This window comes from Gallus gallus, chromosome 5 (genome assembly GCF_016699485.2).
Source record: "Gallus gallus isolate bGalGal1 chromosome 5, bGalGal1.mat.broiler.GRCg7b, whole genome shotgun sequence".
NCBI classification, from domain to species: Eukaryota; Metazoa; Chordata; class Aves; order Galliformes; family Phasianidae; genus Gallus; species Gallus gallus.
The window spans coordinates 58,075,011-58,095,438 of NC_052536.1; the positions used below are offsets into that span (position 1 = coordinate 58,075,011).

Here is a 20,428-nt window from a genome sequence, read left to right on the forward strand (position 1 = left end):
ATATGGAGCGCGCTCCGCAGGCTCCAGCACGTCCCGGTGCGGGGAAAAGAGCCATCCCATAAATCTGAAACACGTTCTGGACAACGGCAGAGTTTACGCAGACCACAAGAATTGTAGGAATTAACCCCCTCTGCTTGCAGCACTGCAAACAAGATCTTGTGGAGATGCAGTGCTGGGAGGGATGGAATAGCTGTGACACCACCCAACCCTGAGCACAAACCGGGCGCATTCGGAAATGCTTTGCATGTTCCAAACATAAAAGGAGGTTCTCCTTTTATGTTCGAGTTCTCCTAATTAAGAAGGGTTGACTGAACAACGAAAGCAGCCACATTAACAAAAGCCTGTTTTCTGGAGTAGAGGTGTCAAACTCCCCTCCACTTAAAGGGCAGACTTGGATTTTTAATGATTATTCATCAGCCAAGGTGAACTTCCCAGGCATGAGTTAGGATTTACTGAGGCCAAAAGGATTTCATAGCCAGAGTTCCCCAGACCCAATGCCTCGCTGCATGCATAGCAGCGCTGTTCCCATCATCATCCGCCCTTCCCCCCCACCTCCCATTCCTCCCTTTGCCCCCTTTGCACTGTTTATCCCTTTATAATTGCTGCTAAATCCCTAACCACAACACACAGCCTCACGCCCCATTCCTCCCCCATTGCACCACACGCTCGGGCAGCAAACAAGAGCCCAAGCAGCAGTGCTGCTGCCCTCCCCCTCCCAAATTTCAGGAGGGAAGGCTGCTGGTTGGGGCTGATGGTTCCACATCTGTTTACATTGAGAACACGGCTATTGGCCGACGCCATGGCCTCATCCTTTGCAAAGGAAAGCTGGGATTCTGCAGCTTCTAAACATGCCACACAGGCCATAAATACCCGAGCCAGAGGCAGTGCAGAGGCTGTGGGTCTGACGCTTCTGCTCTAGAGCTATGCATGGCTTAAGATCCCAGCAATTGACCTTTCAGTGTTTCATTGGGAGATGATTTCCCTTCATCACAATACATCCCACTTGGAGGCTCCTGAATTAGTTTCAGATACAAATCCAATCTAAGTTCTGGTATCCTCAGGCCTCACCAAGTTTATATAATGCTGCTCTCCTTCCTCTTGACGGCTCCTTGCACGTCTATGCACACACACATATGCACACCTACTCATGGCAAAGGGCAGAGGGACCCTCTGCACACCAAGATCAAACCTCCACACGTTTCAGAGACACATGGGACCTGGCCAAGCAATGACTCACCTTTGAGAAGAAGGTGATTAACGTCATTTGTGTGAAACCACAAATATTTATTTTAATGAAAAAATACTTAAAGTGTGCCACAGTGTCCATATATTCATCTGAATAGTAGTACAAAGATATGCATTTCTGAGAAAAAGTCTTAACGCTGTAGAAAATAAATGTGGTTCTTAAATTATGTCAAAAGAAACCAGTAAAAAAGTCATGTTTTGTACACTGGGATAAAATGAAACGGAGATAATAAATTATAGTTACAGTATTTCATATCCGCGTGGTGCTTTTCAGCGTTGGTTTCTCCACGTGCCACGTAGAACACAGCCCAGCAGCCAGCACTCAGAATGGTACTGTGGATAACAGGATGTGCAGCTCAACAGATCCTAGAGAAACGACACCACCGCTCGTTATTTACTGACACATACAACATTGGAACATGGCAGTTTTAGGTTTGTAAGTAACACATACTTTGTTAATGGAAATTAATTTCGCTTTTTTTTTTTAAATCAACTCCTCTGTTTGTACTTTAATGAACTGAACAGCAATTATGGTCATCAACAAGAATGCCACCCGAGCACAATGCACAACGGTGCGGACGTGGTGCTGCACGCTGTGTCGTCGCTTTATGCAAAGTCAACAAGAATTTGGAACAATTTCAGGTCTGATTCAGCACTGCAAAACGTTTGAAACTATAAAGTGCTTTGCCATACAAATCATTTTTGCTCCTTAGAAACAGGAAAGAACCCAAACATGCACTTAAACCTGAAACCTCCATGCCATACATACTGTGGTTTGACATCCGTTTTGTGCCATTGGTTTTCAGATTTCCTTTCCCATCCCACCCAGCCCCCAGTCAAAACTTCAGATAGCATCCAAATTGGATTTGTCAGTATCGTCCTGGTCGTGTTTGTACATGAAGGTTAGGAGGAAAAGAGCAATATCCAGAGATGACCAATAGGCAGTGTGCGACGTGACTGCAGACCAGTATCTGCTCTCCACCAGACCTTCCCTGAGCTCGAAATCAATCCTGTGCTCCAGTTCCACTAGAAATTGGAGAAGAAAGAGAAATGCTGTTAGAATTGTGTGTCAGTGGAAGGAAAAGGAATCCTTGCTTATTTGTCTGTCAAGTTTAGGTTCTGATTCTGCAGAAACCAAACCTAAAGCTTGAAAAGAGCTTGTATATTTATATATATATGTAAGTAACTGTATATAATCACTGTATACTGATCACAGAAATAAACCTATGCTCCTTATGGTAACTACACGGAAACACCCAGGAGATGCTGGTCCCTTTAGCAAGCTGTGTTAGGAGGGGGATGTTCAGAGCCTGCAGCAGTGAAGGGATCTGTTGTACCTCTGGCAGCTGAATCCCCATTCAGACTACATGCAGCATGACGTGCTTGCAGAAAACCATAGCTCCAGCCTTTTTAATTTCCAGATTATTCCAAATACGTTTCAGCAGTTATCCTTTCATTGTAATGGCTGCTTTGATTAATACCACATTCAGAGCAATTCGCACTGCATGTTTCACTGCGCCAATGGTTGACCTATTGTGAGGGCACTTCAGTGGTTAGAAAATCTCTGCAAGGAGCAATAGAATGAAAAGGACAAAACTGAACGCCTGCTCAGCTACAAAAGCCAAAACCCCATATTGAGTAAAAAATGCGGCCATTTATCAAAGGCAATTTCAAGGAATTTTAATTCTTGGCTGGGAGAGAGCATAAATGGAGCATCACAACAAGCGCTGCCTCCGCGGTCACGGCACAGCAGCGCTGGGGAGTGACAGCCCTTCAGCTCTCACAGCAGCGTTTTGCTGCTTTCCAAACACAGCAAGGAGAGGCAGTCGGAGCCTCTGCATACCAGGAGAAAACCACAGTCATTTCCACTGAGATGCATGCATTCAGAACCGGTCGCTCTGCAGCAAAAACACCGCGACCAACCCCATCTCTGTTACAGAAGCTTGGGAGGAAGCCAAACCCCACTGCAAGCCGTGTGGCTGCTCTCTCAGAAGCAAACACTGGGGCCACGGATTGCATCACTCTGCCCACAGATTCGTGGCCTCTGCTTCAAGTTCTCCTATGGATGGGATTTCACAGAATCACAGAATGGCCCGGGTTGGAAGGGACCTCAAGGATCCCTTCCAAAGAAGCTCCAACCCCCCACCACAGGCAGGGCCACCAACCTCTCCATTTCATACCAGCCCAGGCTGCCCAGGGCCCCATCCAACCTGGCCTTGAACACATCCAGGGATGGACGGGGCATCCACAGCCTCTCTGGGCAGCTGTTCAGCACCTCACCACTCTCACAGTAAAGAACTTCCCCTGACATCCAACCTCAGTCTTCCTTCCTTCAACTTCACACCATTTCCCCTCATCCTGCTGTTATCTCCCCTTTCAAAGAGTTGCCTCCCCTCCTGTCTGTAGGCTCCCTTTAGGTACTGAAAGGCCGCAATGAGGTCATCCCACAGCCTTCTCTTCCCCAGGCTGAATAAGCCCAGCTCCCTCAGCCTGTCTTCATAGGGGAGGTACTGCAGCCCTGTGACCATCTTTGTGGCCTCCTCTGGACCCTCTCCAACAGCTCTCTGTCCTTGTTGTACCGGGGGCTCCAGACCTGGACACAATACTGCAGATAGGATTACAGCAAAGAGGGATGTGGGAACTGTGCAGGAGCCCTCAGTGTGCCACCATGCAAAGGGACCTCATCAAGAGCTTCACAATACTGGCTGCCACACCGCTCCATTTCCATGAAGTTTAAAACCAAGTCTCTGTCTGCAGCAGTGACTCAGGCAGGTTATCTGCTGGAAGTGGCAGCAATCAACAGACTGCAATGCATCATGTGAATGCAATCACAAGATACAACAGTGCTAACACTTGTGACTGCTTAGATTGCAAAAGGCCCGCCTTGCGATGAGAAGTTTAAAAATAAAGTATGAATGTCTGTAAAGGAAGTATATGTACTTAAAAAAAAAAACCCAGCTGCTAAAATAGCACTCTGTGCTCTGGGCGGTTCAGAGCAGGACAAGGACAGCCTCTGTTTCCAGCCATACCTGCCTTTCAATAAAGATTGCTTCAGAACTGCAAATGCATGGGCAAATTTACATAAATCTATTTCATTACAGAGGCTGAGATTCTTGAAGCAATTATTTTGCTTTCTCTAGAGATAATTTAGAAGTACAGATGGGCAGGTCTCTTTAGCTAAAACTCATACACACGTATATGTGTGTGTACATATATGACAGACACAAATACACAGATAAGTGTCTTTTAAGAGGACAAAAAAGAAAGATAACAGGGAGAACAAAGTCAGTAATCGGACAACCTTAAAAGAATCACAGAGTGGCTAAAGCTGAAAGGGACCTCTAGAGCTGACAAGGTCCAGTGCCCTGCTCAAGCAGGGATACCCAGAGCTGGAGCCCAGCACTGTGCATGGGTGGTTTTGGGATATCTCCAAGGAGGAGACCCCACGGCCTCTCTGGGCAGCTTGTTCCAGTGCTCTGCAACCTGCACAGCACAGAGTGCTGCCTGATGGCCAGAGGGAACCTCCTGTGCTCTAGTTTATGTTCATTGCCTCTTGTCCTGGCACCACTGGGCATCAGTGCATAGAGCCTGGCTCCGTCCTCTCCACACCTCCCTTCAGGTATTAATGGACATGGATGAGATCTCTGAGTATCCTCAGCTCCAGGCTGAGCAGCCCCAGCTCTCAGCCCCTCGTCACAGCAGAGCTGTTTCAGGCCCTGCAGCAATTCGCTTGGCCTATTCTGGGCTCTCTCCACTATGCCCAGGCCTCTCCTCTACTGGGGGCCCAGAACTGGGCCCAGCACCCCATGTGCGGCCTCACCAGCACTGAGCAGGGGGAAGGATCCCCTCCCTTGACCTGCTCAGCGCTCCCACAAGACACACACGCAGCCCACAGGAGATCTTGTCCCCCAGGGGAGGTAAGGTGGGCTAGTCACTGACATGTGGGTTCGAGGAAGGCTGAGCTGCTGCTGCTCTGTGAGAAAGGCGGCGTTCCCACAGTGGTCTTCTTGTCGTCCCCTTCCACTCCATCTTTTCCTGGCTCTGCAGCCTGTGTACTCGAGCGACCGAACCTTGAGAACAGCATCCCTCCGAGGCCCTTCCCAATGCTCGCAGCTCCTGAGCTCAGCAAAAACAAACAAACAAGAGAAAAACAAGCACGAGGTCAGCCAATTCCAACTGCAAATTAAAGCCGCCGCTGTACCCGTCAATTAGAGCGGGGCGATGGAAAACACTATTCATGCTTTCCTAGGGTGGGAACAGCTTATCTGACTGAAGTGTGCCCTGTTTATCGTGACGCTAATCTAGTGGACAAGCAAAGGCTGTAATTTGGAACCTGTAGTTATGGGGGACAAAAAAAAAAAAATAGATGAGAATGCTTTTGCAGAAAGGAAGCTGGATTTTTTAAGTCTGCGCTGTAATTCCTCCTTTATAGAAAGTTTAAGACAAACATTTCATAACCATGGTGCTACCTTTGAACCTAACAATCCCAGGGGAATATTTAAGAGACCTCTTTCGTTTGCGGTCCTCATGATGGAATAACCCTTGCAGAGCTTTAGGAATGCTCTATCATCCTTCAGTCTGACTACTCTGGTTGCTCAGGGTGAAGGGTGTCAAAGCCAGGAACAGATCTGGGATGTTTTCTCCTGGCTTTGCTGCCACCGTATGGACGAGACACTGTAGTTGCTCCAGTAAAGCAGCAAAAGGCGGTGTACTGTGAGAGAACGCTGCTTTGAAACGCTGCGTGCTTTCACTTAAGGACTGATCTGCTTTTGTACACTCTACTTGTTGGGTTGGCAGGATTTCCTACACTAGGTCACACTAACCTTCTTCCAGATCCCACACAGAGAGCTGAAGAAAGTCCTTGAGTCAACAAAAACTGCATGTGCGTGCTCAAGTATAAGCTCCAGTGAGTGATTTTAAGCTCTACTAAATCAGGGCTTACTCTGATTCAGAAAGTTGATTCAGAAAGGCAGAAGGGGACAGACTTCACACTGAACTAGCCCAAATTTCCCTTAGTAAAATTATTAAGTATGGGGTTCCATTTAACCTATACAGAGTGATTTTTTTTCCTACTATTTGTCAACACCAGAGAATGCAATCACAGAACAAGCTTTAAAATACTTCTCCATGAAGTACAGTGGAAACTACGAAGCCCCCAGGATGTTACCATAGGAAGGCAGACAACAATAAGGCGGCAATAGTATAAACTCTCTGACCCACATCCTCTCTCCTTGACTTCAATGTATTATGTAAACTGTCTTTTCTTCAAAGTAAATGTTAGTTTGGATTAGAGCAAGCAGTGCACCTACGCAGAACAAACACTGCAAACAGGCAGGAACGGCTTGCTGACAGTTGGAACTTAAACAACACAGAGCAGTGATGCTCTACAAGAAGACCCTGCAGAAAAAGAGACAAGCAGCAATTACCCAGTATACTGGCTTTGCCTATGTTGGTTATGGACTCCCCGTAGTGGCGCCGAACCATGACTGGTGAAGTAGTTGGGCTTGGGACAGTCGAAGCGCTTTCGCCATCAGTAACTGAGGTAGGCTCTTTTGTTGGGTTGAGAAAACTTGGCTTCATATGCTCGTAAGGTAGAGGGTTTGCGGTGTTGTACCAGTGGATCTGGACTGGTGAAATGTTGCTGTAGTGCTTCAGGATTAAAGGTTCTAATCTATAGGCCTGCAAGAGGAATTTGGGAAAGAAAACACTGAGTGACAAGACCGAAAACTACATACCCCTTCCATCCAGAGTCTGGATAGGACAGCATGAAACTTCCCAATCCGACTCTCGTCAAAGAGATTGCCGAGGCTGTACAGATCAGAGGCCCAACATCCTGCCTTTGATGACAGCTAACACTGGCTGCCTATGGAAGAGCATAAGGACAGCACAAAGCTATACCAGTACTTCCTTCCCAAGGCCTATCCCACCCTCTAACAATCTGTTACTCCCCTGGGGAAAACAACAGTGTCTTTGTTTTTCTACAGTATCTTGTGAACTGCTTCTGAAGCCTTTTTATGATGGCAGTGGTAGATTTGGATCTGTGACATGTAATGGAAGCCAGTAAGCTAAACCCAAGTTGGAACTTGACTGAAAGGGTTATTTCATGTCTTTGCAAAAAAGTAAGTTGAGTTTACTCAAATCTTACCCTTATTTGAAAAGAGAAGCACAGTAGAGGATACTGAAGGCAACTCTTTGGTGCAAATGTTACTCAACAGTGGTAAAACCCAAGACATTGCACAGCAATCATTGACAGACAGTGCTGCACAGGAACACATGCGTGTCCATTCACACACTTTGAGGAACTCATTATCACACAGCCAGCATTTAAAAACAAAAAGGTAAAAGCTTGAAGCTGCAATTGCAACTCACCACTGGGTCTGTTGGGTGAAATATATTCAGTAAGCGGTTACAAATTGTTCTGGGCAGAATATGATCTTGGCTACCGCTGTTTCCTGGACGGATGCCACGCAATGCCAAAAACACTGCTAGTGGAGATCCCATGCAGAAGAAATTCTCAACCTAAGGAGAGATTTCATCTGCATTAATGAGGGTGGAAATAACGCTTTCTAACATGGCTGGAATTGATTTCTCTCTGTTTCAACCATGGGACTTGTATAGTATTAGTAAATTAAAACAGGAAAGAGCACTGTAATATACATAGTGTAACAATGAAACAGTGAAACGCAACAAGTTACGTTTCCTGGTTTCTGTTTTCATTTTTGCTGTGAGAAGAGAGCTACGCGTTGTGATGCTGCACCGTCTGAGAACTGAAAACCACATTGGACATTTGAACTGAAAGAAGTTTACCAACACTGGAAGGAGTAATGCAAGAACTTAGGAAAGAAACGTGATGTGTTTCACACCATTAAAGTCCACTTCTCACGCAACTTTTCAAAGTTCACCACAGCTCTATAACCTTATCTGCTAGTACTCCCGGACTCACTTTGCAAAGCCATTGGTGCAAGCTACACTCAGCACTGAAGATGACCTACAGAAAACCCTTCTGGTCGTCACACACATATACAGGCTGTTATGTACAGTCTCTTACAAATACGCAGTGTTAAGTGAGCAGAATGGTGCTCATCAGAAGCATCACCACATCACAAACAGAACCACCACCTGAGCACAGCACACTCACTACCTCGCAGCCCACTCTCACGCTGTGCAAAGCTGCTGTGACTCACTCTGCAAGGACTGCCCTCAGCACTGCGAGGCAGGCGGAGCAAACCTGCACTGCAGCTGTTGACCCATCTGACAGATGTCACTGAACACACATCAGTGGTAATGACATTTGGTCACTACCAACGTGGGCCAGGATTCAACAGTGACCAAGAGGTGAATGGCTTCGTATCCCAATACCAATCCTCACACATTGTCTCCTAGGAACATCAAATGTAAGACTCTGTAGTCAAAAATAGTTTTGAAAGTCAAAATTTCTTCTTAACCTTTAGAATGTTTTCTTATATAAAAATTAATTGGACCATTTATTACAGCTTCACGGTAATTTTCCCAGTAGTAGCATCAGTTTGCAGGGCACTGCAGCCAAGCAGCTATCAGCGTGCTGCCAGTCATCTGGTGAGAGGAATCACTTGATTCTTGCTAAGTGCACGTGGAGAATGCTTGGATTCCCACATGCCTTTGCAGTATGTCAGCACGTGCAGTGAGGATGTGGAAATAATGGTCCATTTCATCTACCAGATTCCAGCACTGAACAAAACATTCCTCCTCCTCTTACTTGGCAATGGTAGTCCACCTCTTCCTTCCAAAAGAATGTCCAAGTTCCAATCCAATGGAAAAAAAGCCCTAGGTCTTCAGCACAGCTATTCAGTGTCATATGCTGCAAAGCACAGCTCATTGTCATCTGTAGCGTTAGTCCAGTCTGCTTCAAAGCAGCTCTTCTTTCAATTAATCTTTACACAGACCCTTACATTTCTGCAGTTTGGACAAAAAACTTTCTCATCTTCAAATACAATAGAAACAGATATTCACTGTGTAATCCTTTGAAGTGAGTACATGACTTCTAACCCTGTCCATGTGACGTGCCTATCTGCAGCATCTGGAGTACACAGTTATGGTCTTCCTGCTTCAGAAAGAAATGAGAAGCAATTGCCAGCTGACACTTGCTAGCAGATACTTCCCAGAATTCTCCTCACCCAAAAATCCTTAAAAGGTAAATAATTTAAGTGGTCACAAGGTGCACATTTCTATCAATAAACACAAGACTAGCAGTGTCCATAGACAGATGCTTTTTCTTGGAGCACAGCATTCTTTGCTGTATTATCTTCTTCCATGCACAAGCTTTCAACGTGACCTTCCATCTCTGGTGAAGTTTACAAAGACAAAGAACCAATTGGAGGATACCTTAAAGGGTGGCAATAAATCAACACCAAAGTAGAAAATGCTAAAAATCAAAAGCAAGCCTTCCAAAAATAAAGCCCTTTAAATCGCAGTCATTAGATGCTCAGCACTGCAGCAAAGTGGCTGAAGAAAAGACTGCCATCCAATGACATCTACTGGGAGCAGAGGACTGAAATCTTCCTAGAAGGCATCTATCAATTTTGGTGTTTCTGCATGAAGCAGGATGGAGGCACTTCACATATACTCCTGTAAATGTTTAACAGAGAAGCAATTCTTAAGAACACCACTTTTTGGGATAACACTTTTCTCCTGGTTATGATTCATAAACAGAAGACCTATTGGATTAATTTTAATGTTTAGTAGAAGTAGGTATTACACCATTCCCCACATGTTCATATTCTGGCTAGCCCTTTTCATTACAGCTGCATGTAGCTGCTTGGTTGTGTATGACAGCCTAAAGATCAGGGATCAAAGACTCCAGCCTCCTGCATTGCACAGCCCAAAGTAATTTGTGGATCAAGCTCTTGCAGTGAATAGCAACTCAAGACCCCACTAGAGCTCTGTCTGCCAAGAGCCAAGGCGCTTGGTAGTCAGTGCCTACAAAGCAGTTATTTCTCTTTCAACAAGCCAGTCACCCTCAGTAAGCTGGACTGCCTTGTTGATGAGCAATCATCTCTCAGTGACATCCTGCACAAATCCTCCCTTGGCAGAAGCACCTTGCCATCACGTTCATGGAAAGCCTTCCTCCTCCCCCTGAGGTCTCCTTTCTTCCCCTTGAGGTCTGTCCCATGCACATACAAGCAGTAGGAGTCATTAGCTTTGCTTTACACTAGGAGCACTGACTTAAAAAAACCAAAATGTCTTTTTTTTTCAGTAAGGGTAAGAGAAAGGATGCACAGCAATGGGAAATTACCTAAGAGTAATTTGGATATAGTTCTCTCTTCTCTCTGCTTTCTTTCCCCCTCCTCTCCTGCTCCCTCTGAAAAGCATCTGTTCAAAGAAATCTTCAGTTTAAACACAGCTGAGTGAAGAATAATCTTTGCACAGAGCAAGAGGAATATGTCTGACTCCAGCTTCTTTGATGGTAGAGATAATAGCACAACATGTGTTTTTAAGCCGTGATAAAAGAAGGAGGCTATGACAAATTGAATTACAGTTAGTTCCCTCTTTTTCATGGCTCAAGATTGACCTTGGCTTCTGGGGGTGCTTCTGAACTCAGAAGGAAACACAAATGGCAAGTTAAGAACAACAATCTATTTTCTTCTTATCTATCATGTCACATTTTTATTGTTTAATATTTCAGGTTATAGCAGAGCAACTAGAAAGTGTTGCACATCCCACCACAAAGCTACAAAATGTCTTTTTGCAATGATATGAAATTCTAGCAATTTACAGAGCCAATTAGCAAGCTATCTACTTCACGAGACTAGAAGTAAAGACTAGAAGTAACCTGTCCTACCTGTCAGGCCTGAGTAATTTTGAGGGAAAATCCACTGCTGGAGGAAATTCACTCGATTGACTCAGAGGTGTGATATGTTAGAAGCAGTCCCCAAGGAAGATGGAGCAGTCAACAAAGTAGAAGTACAACTTTTCAAGGTGTGTGACTGGTGTAATTTGTCAAATGGCTTTTATCTTCCCACATGTGTGTGTAGTGTGATAGCAATTCACACACTGGATTATGTATTTACATAGAAACACATATATTTGTGATAAATAGTAATACATGAGTAAAGTAATATGTTTCTGTACATTCACACACATTCATGCTATTCTACCAACGTTCAGTGACGTGGAAAAAAAAAGGAAGTAGAATAACTCAAACTGCAAGTGTGTTTTTAGTGTGAGTGGGACAGTCAGTGAAAATCTAGACATACATACCTTAAATTTTAAGACAGGTGTTTTTGCTATGGTGGATGCCTTCAAGCCTTGTAACCTCTCTTCTATCTCTTTCAACCTGGAAAATAAGGAATTCTTTCTGAGACAGAAAAATGCAGACATATTAAGGCATCTGATCCAAACAGGCATTCATGGAGGGTCCAACAGTTTGTCTGTTAGGAAGAGAGAGTGACTGTGTTGTTTCTTCCTCTGAGGCAGTCCAGTTGATTAAGAATCAATGCACGTGAAATCCTGTTTCTCTGACCACAGGAGGAATCGATCAGGACATGACAGTTTCCCAGCTCATCACCCCAAGCATCTGCCCATCCTCCATTCTCAGGAGCAGGTGATTCACCCCCTGCTTCCTTGGTGTTTCTGCAGCCACATTGCCCAGTTTTAGTTTGTTTTGTTCAGTCAGAGCCACAGGAAAATCCATGGCCCATTATGGAGTTCTGCGCTGTAGTGAAATACCTGGAGGACAGGGTCCCACATTTTTAGCTATCACTAAAAAAGGTCATTTATCTTTCACCAGTCTGTAGGAGGAACATCTAACCCAACACTAGAGCATTATGCCCTCCTCAAAGCAGGAAAAAACACCTCTTCAAGTTCTCCTAAAGCATTCTGCAAGCAAAAATATGAAGGTTAACCTCTGTCATCCTGGTTAGAAAGATACTAGTCTGGAGCTAAAGCTTTCTGAAGAGCAGTCCTCTCAACCAGTTAGTATGCTTCAATGAATGTGATTTGGTCTTAAAAAAGAAGGCACGCAGAATTCTTGACTCTTGTGAGCTGCCACTGAAGGGTTCCAATAAATAAATTCACATGCTCCCATTCTACAATGTAGTGTATTTATGCATGCTGTCACACACCTTACTCAGGCATAAGTATCTCCAGAATATGTGTTTGCCAGCCTTGCAACATCAGAAATCCAGAAGATAGAAGATGTAACACTGACATCCTTTACCATTCCAGACTGAATGACACTAAGATGCCTGTGAACAGGACAGCTACTCTATCTATCACAGAAGTGCCTGTGTCAAATGGTACTCAGATTACTGGGGATGAAACGTGAAACGCTTCAGTGCATACTTAAGGAGCTGGAGTGTGGGCATGAAAACTGTCATTTTTCATTGGTCACATGCTAGTAATAAGCCTGTAGGGTCACCTTACCCCTGGGCATGATCCTTGGGTCTCTTACTTCTTTCAGAAAGACCACACTTTATCCAGCCCTGCAGCCATTAGAGACGTCCTGTACCAATCCCTGATTACACACATACTGATATCAGGCACAGCAGATCTGATGCGATAGTAACACTTCCAAAGCACCACTGGAAAGACTGGAAAGTTCACGCTCCCACTATCAGATTCTCTACCCATAGAGTCTCACAGTACCCTGACACCCAGGTTAGAACAGGAAAAGCACCTTAACACTGTGGGGACAGAGTGACTATCTACACGGTCATCTAATACTGAGAATCCCTACCAACACTTGCAAGACAATGAAACCAAGATCCAATCTGTCACAATGGGCAGTGCTGCTTTGCACTAAGAACTGCATGAACATTTCTAAATGGCAGCAGGCAGAAACTGGTAAATGATCTGCAGCACAGCAGTAATCCCATAAGCCCAATCACAGCAACCACAACATCTGCACCCAGCTGGTGGAGCTCGACTTCCAAGCTCAGTCTTAGAGAACAGTTCTCATTTTTCTCTAGAGACTCTGGCACTTCACTGCTCAGGTTCTGCATGTTTCAGCTCACTGCACACCTGTGAGCTACACTGCTGTGTTTCACCTCAAATATTTGCAGGGCTAATGGCCTGACCCTGTCCTTTCTTCTTGGCTAGGAGGAGCTCCCAGTGCATGTGGGCAGTGAGCAGCAGCTACTTGTTTGAGTTTGGTATAGTCTGTAGGATGTGGACTCAGAGCTCCTATTAGCACTGCCATGCCCCTGTCTGCTTAGTTCTGCATTTAGCATTTACCACCGCCATTCAGCATCATGAGAGGAACATCAGCTGCAAAACATAAGAGTCACAACAGGTTCCGGACACACCCAAAGGGCACCATATAGGGCTGTGGTTTTACTCTTTCATAACCAGAAGCGGATGCATTACCGTTGTTTGGTTATGTAAAGTTCTTCAAGTAAACGCTGCTCCTCATAACTCATCCAACTGTCTTCAAGCTCTTCCTCCTCTTTCCGCAGCAACTGTTCGTAAAGGCTGACGGGGTTCCAGCCTGTCATGATGTCGTAGGTGATGACACAGCCCAGAGAGTGGGACACAATGGAGACTTTCCCTCCTTTCTCCTCAAACTCTGGATTCCGAGAGCAGAACAGTGTGTACAGGCGGTTCAGCTCCTGCTGCAGCCCCTTGACAAGCTGTTTGAAGGTGGTAAGGGAAGAAGGTTAAATAACAACATATCTTACATATCTTATCCTGTTCACATAGCACATAGGTCAGCCTCCTGAGCATGCATATAGGACAAGCATCACGTTCTGTTTGTGTAACTGGGAAAATATCCCAAATTGCTTTTGGATATTTGTAAAGCATTGAACTCATTGACTTTTGACACTTGAATTTGTTCTGCACATTGCTCATGTATGAGGGGACCAGAGCTTCTATTCCACTTCCTCTCCTACCATGCTGCACCTACGTAACGTTTTTTCAGAATGAAATAATGCTAATACAGAAAAAAAGCAGCCTCATCTCAGGCAAAAGGCAGATACAGGAGGAGAAAAAGCACATATGAGGAAAGCAGAGCCAGAATTTGAACATTTGATGTAAAGAATATTACGAAAATGTTTTCTGGCTATAGATTACCAAGAGATTTGGGGAAAAAATTAGTAATGCAACATAGTTCTCAGTCATCACAAGCTAATCCTATGATGCTACCATAATAAATACATATTGGCCCTATGCTGGTCCTAATTGAAGCTCCCAGAGGTTTATCTGCTTCAAGACCTACCGTAGTGTACACGTACATAAAAACATGAAGATTCACTAAAATAACTTTTTTAGAGAGCAACATTAAAAGACAGAAGATTTGGAAACAGACAATACAAAAAGAAAGCAGCTTTGCTTGTGATGCTCAACACGGTAACTGAGCAATGCTTGCAGGCTGTGTAGAGGAGGACAAACATGAAATTGCAAATCATTCCCTTGTTAACAACAGGAAATTAAAGCTATAGAACGTGTAATTTGGACATGATTTTTCAAGTGCCTGAATCACTGGTGAATATAAATATGAATGATGCTAGCACTGTCAGTGTTTGATACACATTTTGCTGAGATAGAAACCACCCAAGCCCTACGCCTCAAAGCACTGTGAAATGATTAACAAAGCCTTGCAACAGCTCAGGGAAATAAGCATCAACATTCCCATTTTCCAGGCTTTTTGTTGTGATGCTGCCTATTGCACTTGGCACTGTGCACACGTTGGGCAATGCATTCACACATGAACAAACAGGCAGAGATTTTCAGCAAGGGCTGAAAATAGCAATCAGGACTAGCTTCGGCTGGTTGGCACTTTCTCCATTAAAAAAGGTTTTGATTACTATCCAGAACAAAATAACAGAGATCTGTTGAAATCAAAGTGTTCCAGGACTATCGCCAAGCGCTCAGGGAAAAAAGGGAATGCTGCTCTCCTGCAGTTTCCAGGCTGGCTTCCAGGTACCCCCAAGGAGACAGCACTATGTCCTGCCCTCAGGGCCCTCAGCAGGCAGCCCAGGACCCCAGACACACAGTGGATGCTCTGGATGGAGCACTGGCTCCTGGTTTCAGCGCAGGCAGCATAGAATCATAGAACCATTCAGGTTGGAAAAGACCTCTGAGATCCCCAAGCTCAACTCCAACCCATTCCCACATGCCCACCAACCACATCCCTTAGTACCACATCTCCATGGCTCTGGAACACCTCCAGGGACTCTACCACCCCATGGGCAGCTGTGCCACTGCATCACCACTCTTTCTGAGAATAATTTTTTCCTCATATCCAATCTGACCCTCCCCTGGCATGACTTGAGGCCATCGCCTCTTGTCCTGTCACTGTTATCTGGAAGAAGAGGCTGACCCCCACCTCATCACCACCTCCTGTTGGGGAGTTGTACAGAGTGCTGAGGTCTCCTCTGGGTCTCCTTTTCACCAAACCGACCCACCCCAGCTGCCTCAGTCACTCCCCACAAGAGCCATGTTCCAGTGCCAGACTCACCATGGCTCCCAAGCACTCTATCTATACAAAGGGGAAAAGAGTAATGCCACCTTGTTTTAAAAATCCTAAACAAGCCAATTCTGAAACTCCTGAATAATATATCTCAACATGCACAACTTCTTTTATTTCTGATGGAACGTTAAAAATACGGTGCACAACATCTCAGCTACGTCCTTAAGTGCTCCCAGAGCACTGCCCACCTTGCTCAACAGTTCTGTACCCCAACTCCCTATTTCCCTGGAAAAGCAGATTCCTTCCAGGAAGAACATTGCATCAGTCTGCCCACAGCTCACAGGCACAGAATGGGAAAGTAATCTTCTGGCACTGTCACGTTTCATTATAAGCTTATATTCTCTTGCTGCTTTGGGGTGTAAGACAGCATATTCCTGCAAAACCCAGGTAGGATGCTATGTCCAGTCTTCTTTACAAGTGTCCAAGTCCTTAGAAACTTGCTGTTATTAAGGAGTTAGACAAAAACATGGTCTAGGAAACTGTGGCTTTCCAAATAGCTTTATAGTTGCTAACCAGAGTATGAGTATTTAATTTGACTAGATATCTGGCACACATGCTTTGTAAATCACTGGTTCATAGAATGAATCACAGAATGGTCTGGGTTGCAAAGGAGCACAGTGCTCATCCAGTTCCAACCCCCTGCTATGTGCAGGGTCGCCAACCAGCAGCCCAGGCTGCCCAGAGCCACATCCAGCCTGGCCTTGAATGCCTGCAGGGATGGGGCATCCACACAAATAGTGGAATGCAAGCACGAACTGACTTATTTCTCTGTTCCCACACCCCCTCTTGCCTCCTCCCTCCCAATTTCCACCTTAATCACTGACAAAGAGCCATTTCTCCTGTGCTGTTCTTTGGCAGCTGCTCCCCAGGGCTTTGGGTAGGGCTTGACCCACAAAAAGGTTTGAGTTTCCTTGAGTGCTTGCCCAATGCGTTATCACCGTCTCCTAAAAGCTTCTCACAGACTAAACAAGCTCAAATACCCCCACAAAAGGCAGCACTGAGTCAATATTTTTGTGCAGCTGCTCCCACAAACCTTGTTTGCTGCTCTGATGGCTAATCCACTGCCTGCTCTGCTCAGCTGCTCCAGGAGGGACCAGTGGAAAGCAGTCAGCCTATGGAACCCGCTGAATCACTGCAGCAAAAGGAACACTTCCTAATCCTTCAGCAACAGCCACATCAAATCCCTGCACCCCAGCTGACCCTTTGACTGCATCAGTCTGAGGATGCAGCAACCTTTGAAAGAAAAGCACTGAAAATCTTCCAAAATTCCTGTTTTCTTTCCTAGGAAAGCCCTTTCTCCCCGTTCTGATTTTGGGAGAAATAAATCCTGAGCACAGTAAGCAGATCAATTATTTCAGTGCAAAAGACTGGTGCAGGATTAAAACGCTATGAAGCATGCAGTTGTACCACTAACACTCATGCATAAGATACAAATAAAGCAGGCTTTACAATGCCTGGAGCCCTTAATGCAGTCAAGTTTCAAAGACTTTATAGCAAGTCATAACCAGGCACACTAAGCAGCCTGCAGTCCTCAGACTGAATAGAGAGCCAACATGCACTACTACATTTTCAGAGATGCAAAAGTAAAGACACCAAGACACAGCCTTTGCCAGTCTGACTGGGCAGTGTCCGAGCCATGGATGCATTTCCTACATGTTTCATTCTGGTCCCTAAGGGCAAGCGAGAGTCTTGATTGCCAGCAGTCAAAGATTTCAGCAAAGCAGGGCGAAGGAAGAAAAATGCCATGGGGGCTGAGCAGATGCAGCACGCTGCTACCCACAGGGCAGCTCTTGGGGAGCTATTCTCTTTTTGCTCCATGAGAAGTCAATCCCGTTGCCTGGAGCTTCCTTTATCAGCTAAACTTTTGCCAGTGCATCTCCCATGTAGGAAACTGAAGCCCACGGGATCAAGTTGCTCAGATGTCATCGTTTTTGATTCTGACAGATTGAGGTTAAATGCTCTATGCCCTTCACAAGCCTATATAAAAGCCCAGCAAGGAATCTTCCTGCACACATGCGGAGAGCCAGAGTGACAGTCCTGCAGTCTGAGGGGAAGGCAAACCAAGACTGACAATCAAGGCATAGGAATGGACCATGGGCCTGCTCCGATCTGACCATAAATCCCGTCTGCTCTGCCATTACATGCCTGTCTGCCACACTGCCTCCAGCATGCAGAAAAACAGCAGCCCATCCAACCACTGAGGAGTCCAGGTGGCAAGGGTGTATGCTTTATGAATAAGGGACAGCGGCTCTGCCAGAGGAGAAGCACTGCTCTCATCTCCAGTGTAACAACTTTAGGATGAGAGGAGATGGCCTTAAGTTGCTCCAGGGAAGGTTTGGGTTGGATATTAGAAACAAGAATGGTGGGGTGCTGGCACAGCTGCACAGGAGTGGTGGGGGGGTCACCATCCCTGGAGATGTGGCACTGAGGGACGTGGGCAGGGGGCACGGTGAGGTGGGTTAGGGGATCTCAGAGGCCTTTTCCAGCCTTAATGATTCTATGAAGAAGTTGACTACACAGGCAGAAGGATCATGTCTCTAATTAGCTGTTGGGTACCTGGGTAAGCCTGGACTGTTGAAAGATGAAGGGGAGTAGGTAACTGGAAGCAGTGAAATACCCAGAGCTTCTGTCTGTCTCGACTGAAGCTCCTATGTGAAGGGTATTAACTGCATCCTGTGCTGAGCTGGAAAATAATAAGCCTCTAAATCACAGGCACTGACATCTGAAACAGCTGTTCATTCCTCTTTTAATGGAAAGAAGCCCTGTGAGACTCAAGCATAGATGAGCACTCTTGTTTCTTGCAATGCAGAAGGAAACTGGCTGTGCACAAGGCAGACAAACACCTCCTGGTCCACACCAAGGAGCTCCAGGCAGGATCCTGCACATCCTAGTAGGCTGGTTGCTGGGGCAAAAGCTGGCTTTTCAGGATAGGAAATAATACTTTCCCGCAATACAGAAGAAATGAGTTCTTCCAAGAGGACAAAACTCCCGCTGGCACCCTGAGTACAGAAGTGACAGTACATTGCACGGCCGCTACTCAAAACTTCAGTGACTTGTTTGCAGCTGAAAACTGCATCCAGCTCTCTGATCTCAAACTCTTTGATCTGTCAAAGACAACAAAAAAAGCTGCTCTTCTCTTGGGCTCTGCCGACGGTCCTCTTTTGGCAGCAGCCAGCTCCAATAACCTCCCCTTGTAACTTTCCAGGGCCTTTCTCTGGCCTCTCCATAGGAGCTCACCACTGGACAGTCTTCTCACATGAACAGCTTGAAGCCCAAGAGGAAAAAACTTGAAGGATAGCTACGTATCAAAAGGGAGTGCAGGAAACCCGACCTCTGCACCCCTCCAGCTTCAACAGCAGGAATGTTTTTGTAGGCTTCATGGGAAAAGAATGTGAAAGAGATCTGTGGAACCGAGTTTTGTCAGCAGCTCCCTCCAAGTGTCAGGAGAACTTCAGAAGCATAAATCTGTTCAACAAGCAGGCAATAAGAAAGTGCTCAGGCCAACCGGAGGTAGAATAAGGTCCTTAACAGCCAACAAAGACCTGCGGCTCAAGGACAGACTGATACATCTCTGGGCAGCCTAATCTGCTGCTTGGTGACCCTGCACACAGCAGGGGGTTGGAACTGGATGAGCACTGTGCTCCTTTGCAACCCAGGCCATTCTAGGATTCTATGATAAAAGCACAGAGAAGGAGTTTGCTTCCCACGAACCAGGAGAACATGGCAGCACATGACGTGGGGAGGCTGCTGACTCTCCCAAATACAAAGCTGTCATATAACCTGATGGACAGGTGCCAGTAGAGTGTCACAACAACAGATGAGAGGCCAGAATGAGACTTCATGGTATGAACAGGAAGGAATGGCTTCACCTATTAATCATTTTACACAAAAAGGAAGCACAGATCTGCCCACAGCTCAACATCTCCCTCAGTACCCCCTTTTTGGTTGAGAAGCTGAGCCTAAGCCATTCGTATCCAAGTCACACTATTCAAGATTGCACAGAAAGCAAATCCAGTGACCACTTTATAGAGTTGACAATCAAATGAATTAAGCAAGCCACGAAAGCACTGGCAGGCAGTTTCCTGTTAGGTTCAACAGAATAAGCACAGTGTTCAAACAGTCTCAGTTAAAGATTTCCTGCTTCACACCCTTCTCCTTTCGAAAGACATAGAAACAACTTCCTTCTATTGCTGAAAGCAGCACATTTCTTTGCCAAACCCTGTGTCAGAGGGATGAAACCTGTTGTAAGAACGAATACAAGCTCCAAGGTTCACAGATGTGAATGCCTTGATTTTAATACATGTATCCAAGTCACAGTATTCAAAACTGCACAGAAAGCAAACCCAGTAACCACTTTATAGAGTTGACAATCAAATGAATTAAGCAAGATAGCAGACTATCAAGCCATTTCAAAGTGGAGCCATGCTATGTCGGCTGCACGACGCAGCCAGCCAGGCTCCTCCAACACCAAGCCTGCAGCCACCGTGTCCCAGAGCCTTCGTTCCCTCTGCCCTCAGCTGGTGAGAAATGCAGCACCTGCTGCCCTTCCTGCACTACAGCTGTGGCGGAAGCATCCCATAAACATCAACTGAGCTTCTGAGACTGCTGCACTGTCTGAATGCCATCCAAAGATGGGTGGAAATAATATTCAGCCTGTACAAAAGGCACTTTCTGCCATGATGCATATCAATAATTTACAGAACTACAATTAGGCTGGAAGTAAGCACACTGAAGACC

General features: G+C 45.6%; 1 protein-coding gene across 6 annotated transcripts in view; it reads right to left on the reverse strand.

The window, feature by feature from the left end:
• Positions 1–1,254: 1,254 nt before the first annotated feature.
• Positions 1,255–20,428, reverse strand: part of DDHD1 (DDHD domain containing 1) — a 62,295-nt gene continuing 43,121 nt past the window's right edge. For all 6 annotated transcript variants that reach the window (XM_046942620.1, XM_046942619.1, XM_046942618.1 and 3 more), the window contains 6 exons: positions 13,588–13,850; positions 11,482–11,557; positions 7,615–7,764; positions 6,672–6,924; positions 5,185–5,361; positions 1,255–2,271 (listed from right to left, as the gene is read on the reverse strand). In XM_046942620.1, coding sequence (XP_046798576.1) covers positions 2,090–2,271; positions 5,185–5,361; positions 6,672–6,924; positions 7,615–7,764; positions 11,482–11,557; positions 13,588–13,850 — 1,101 coding nt within the window. In that variant the 3' untranslated portion in view covers positions 1,255–2,089. The remainder of the gene's footprint in view (positions 2,272–5,184; positions 5,362–6,671; positions 6,925–7,614; positions 7,765–11,481; positions 11,558–13,587; positions 13,851–20,428) is intronic.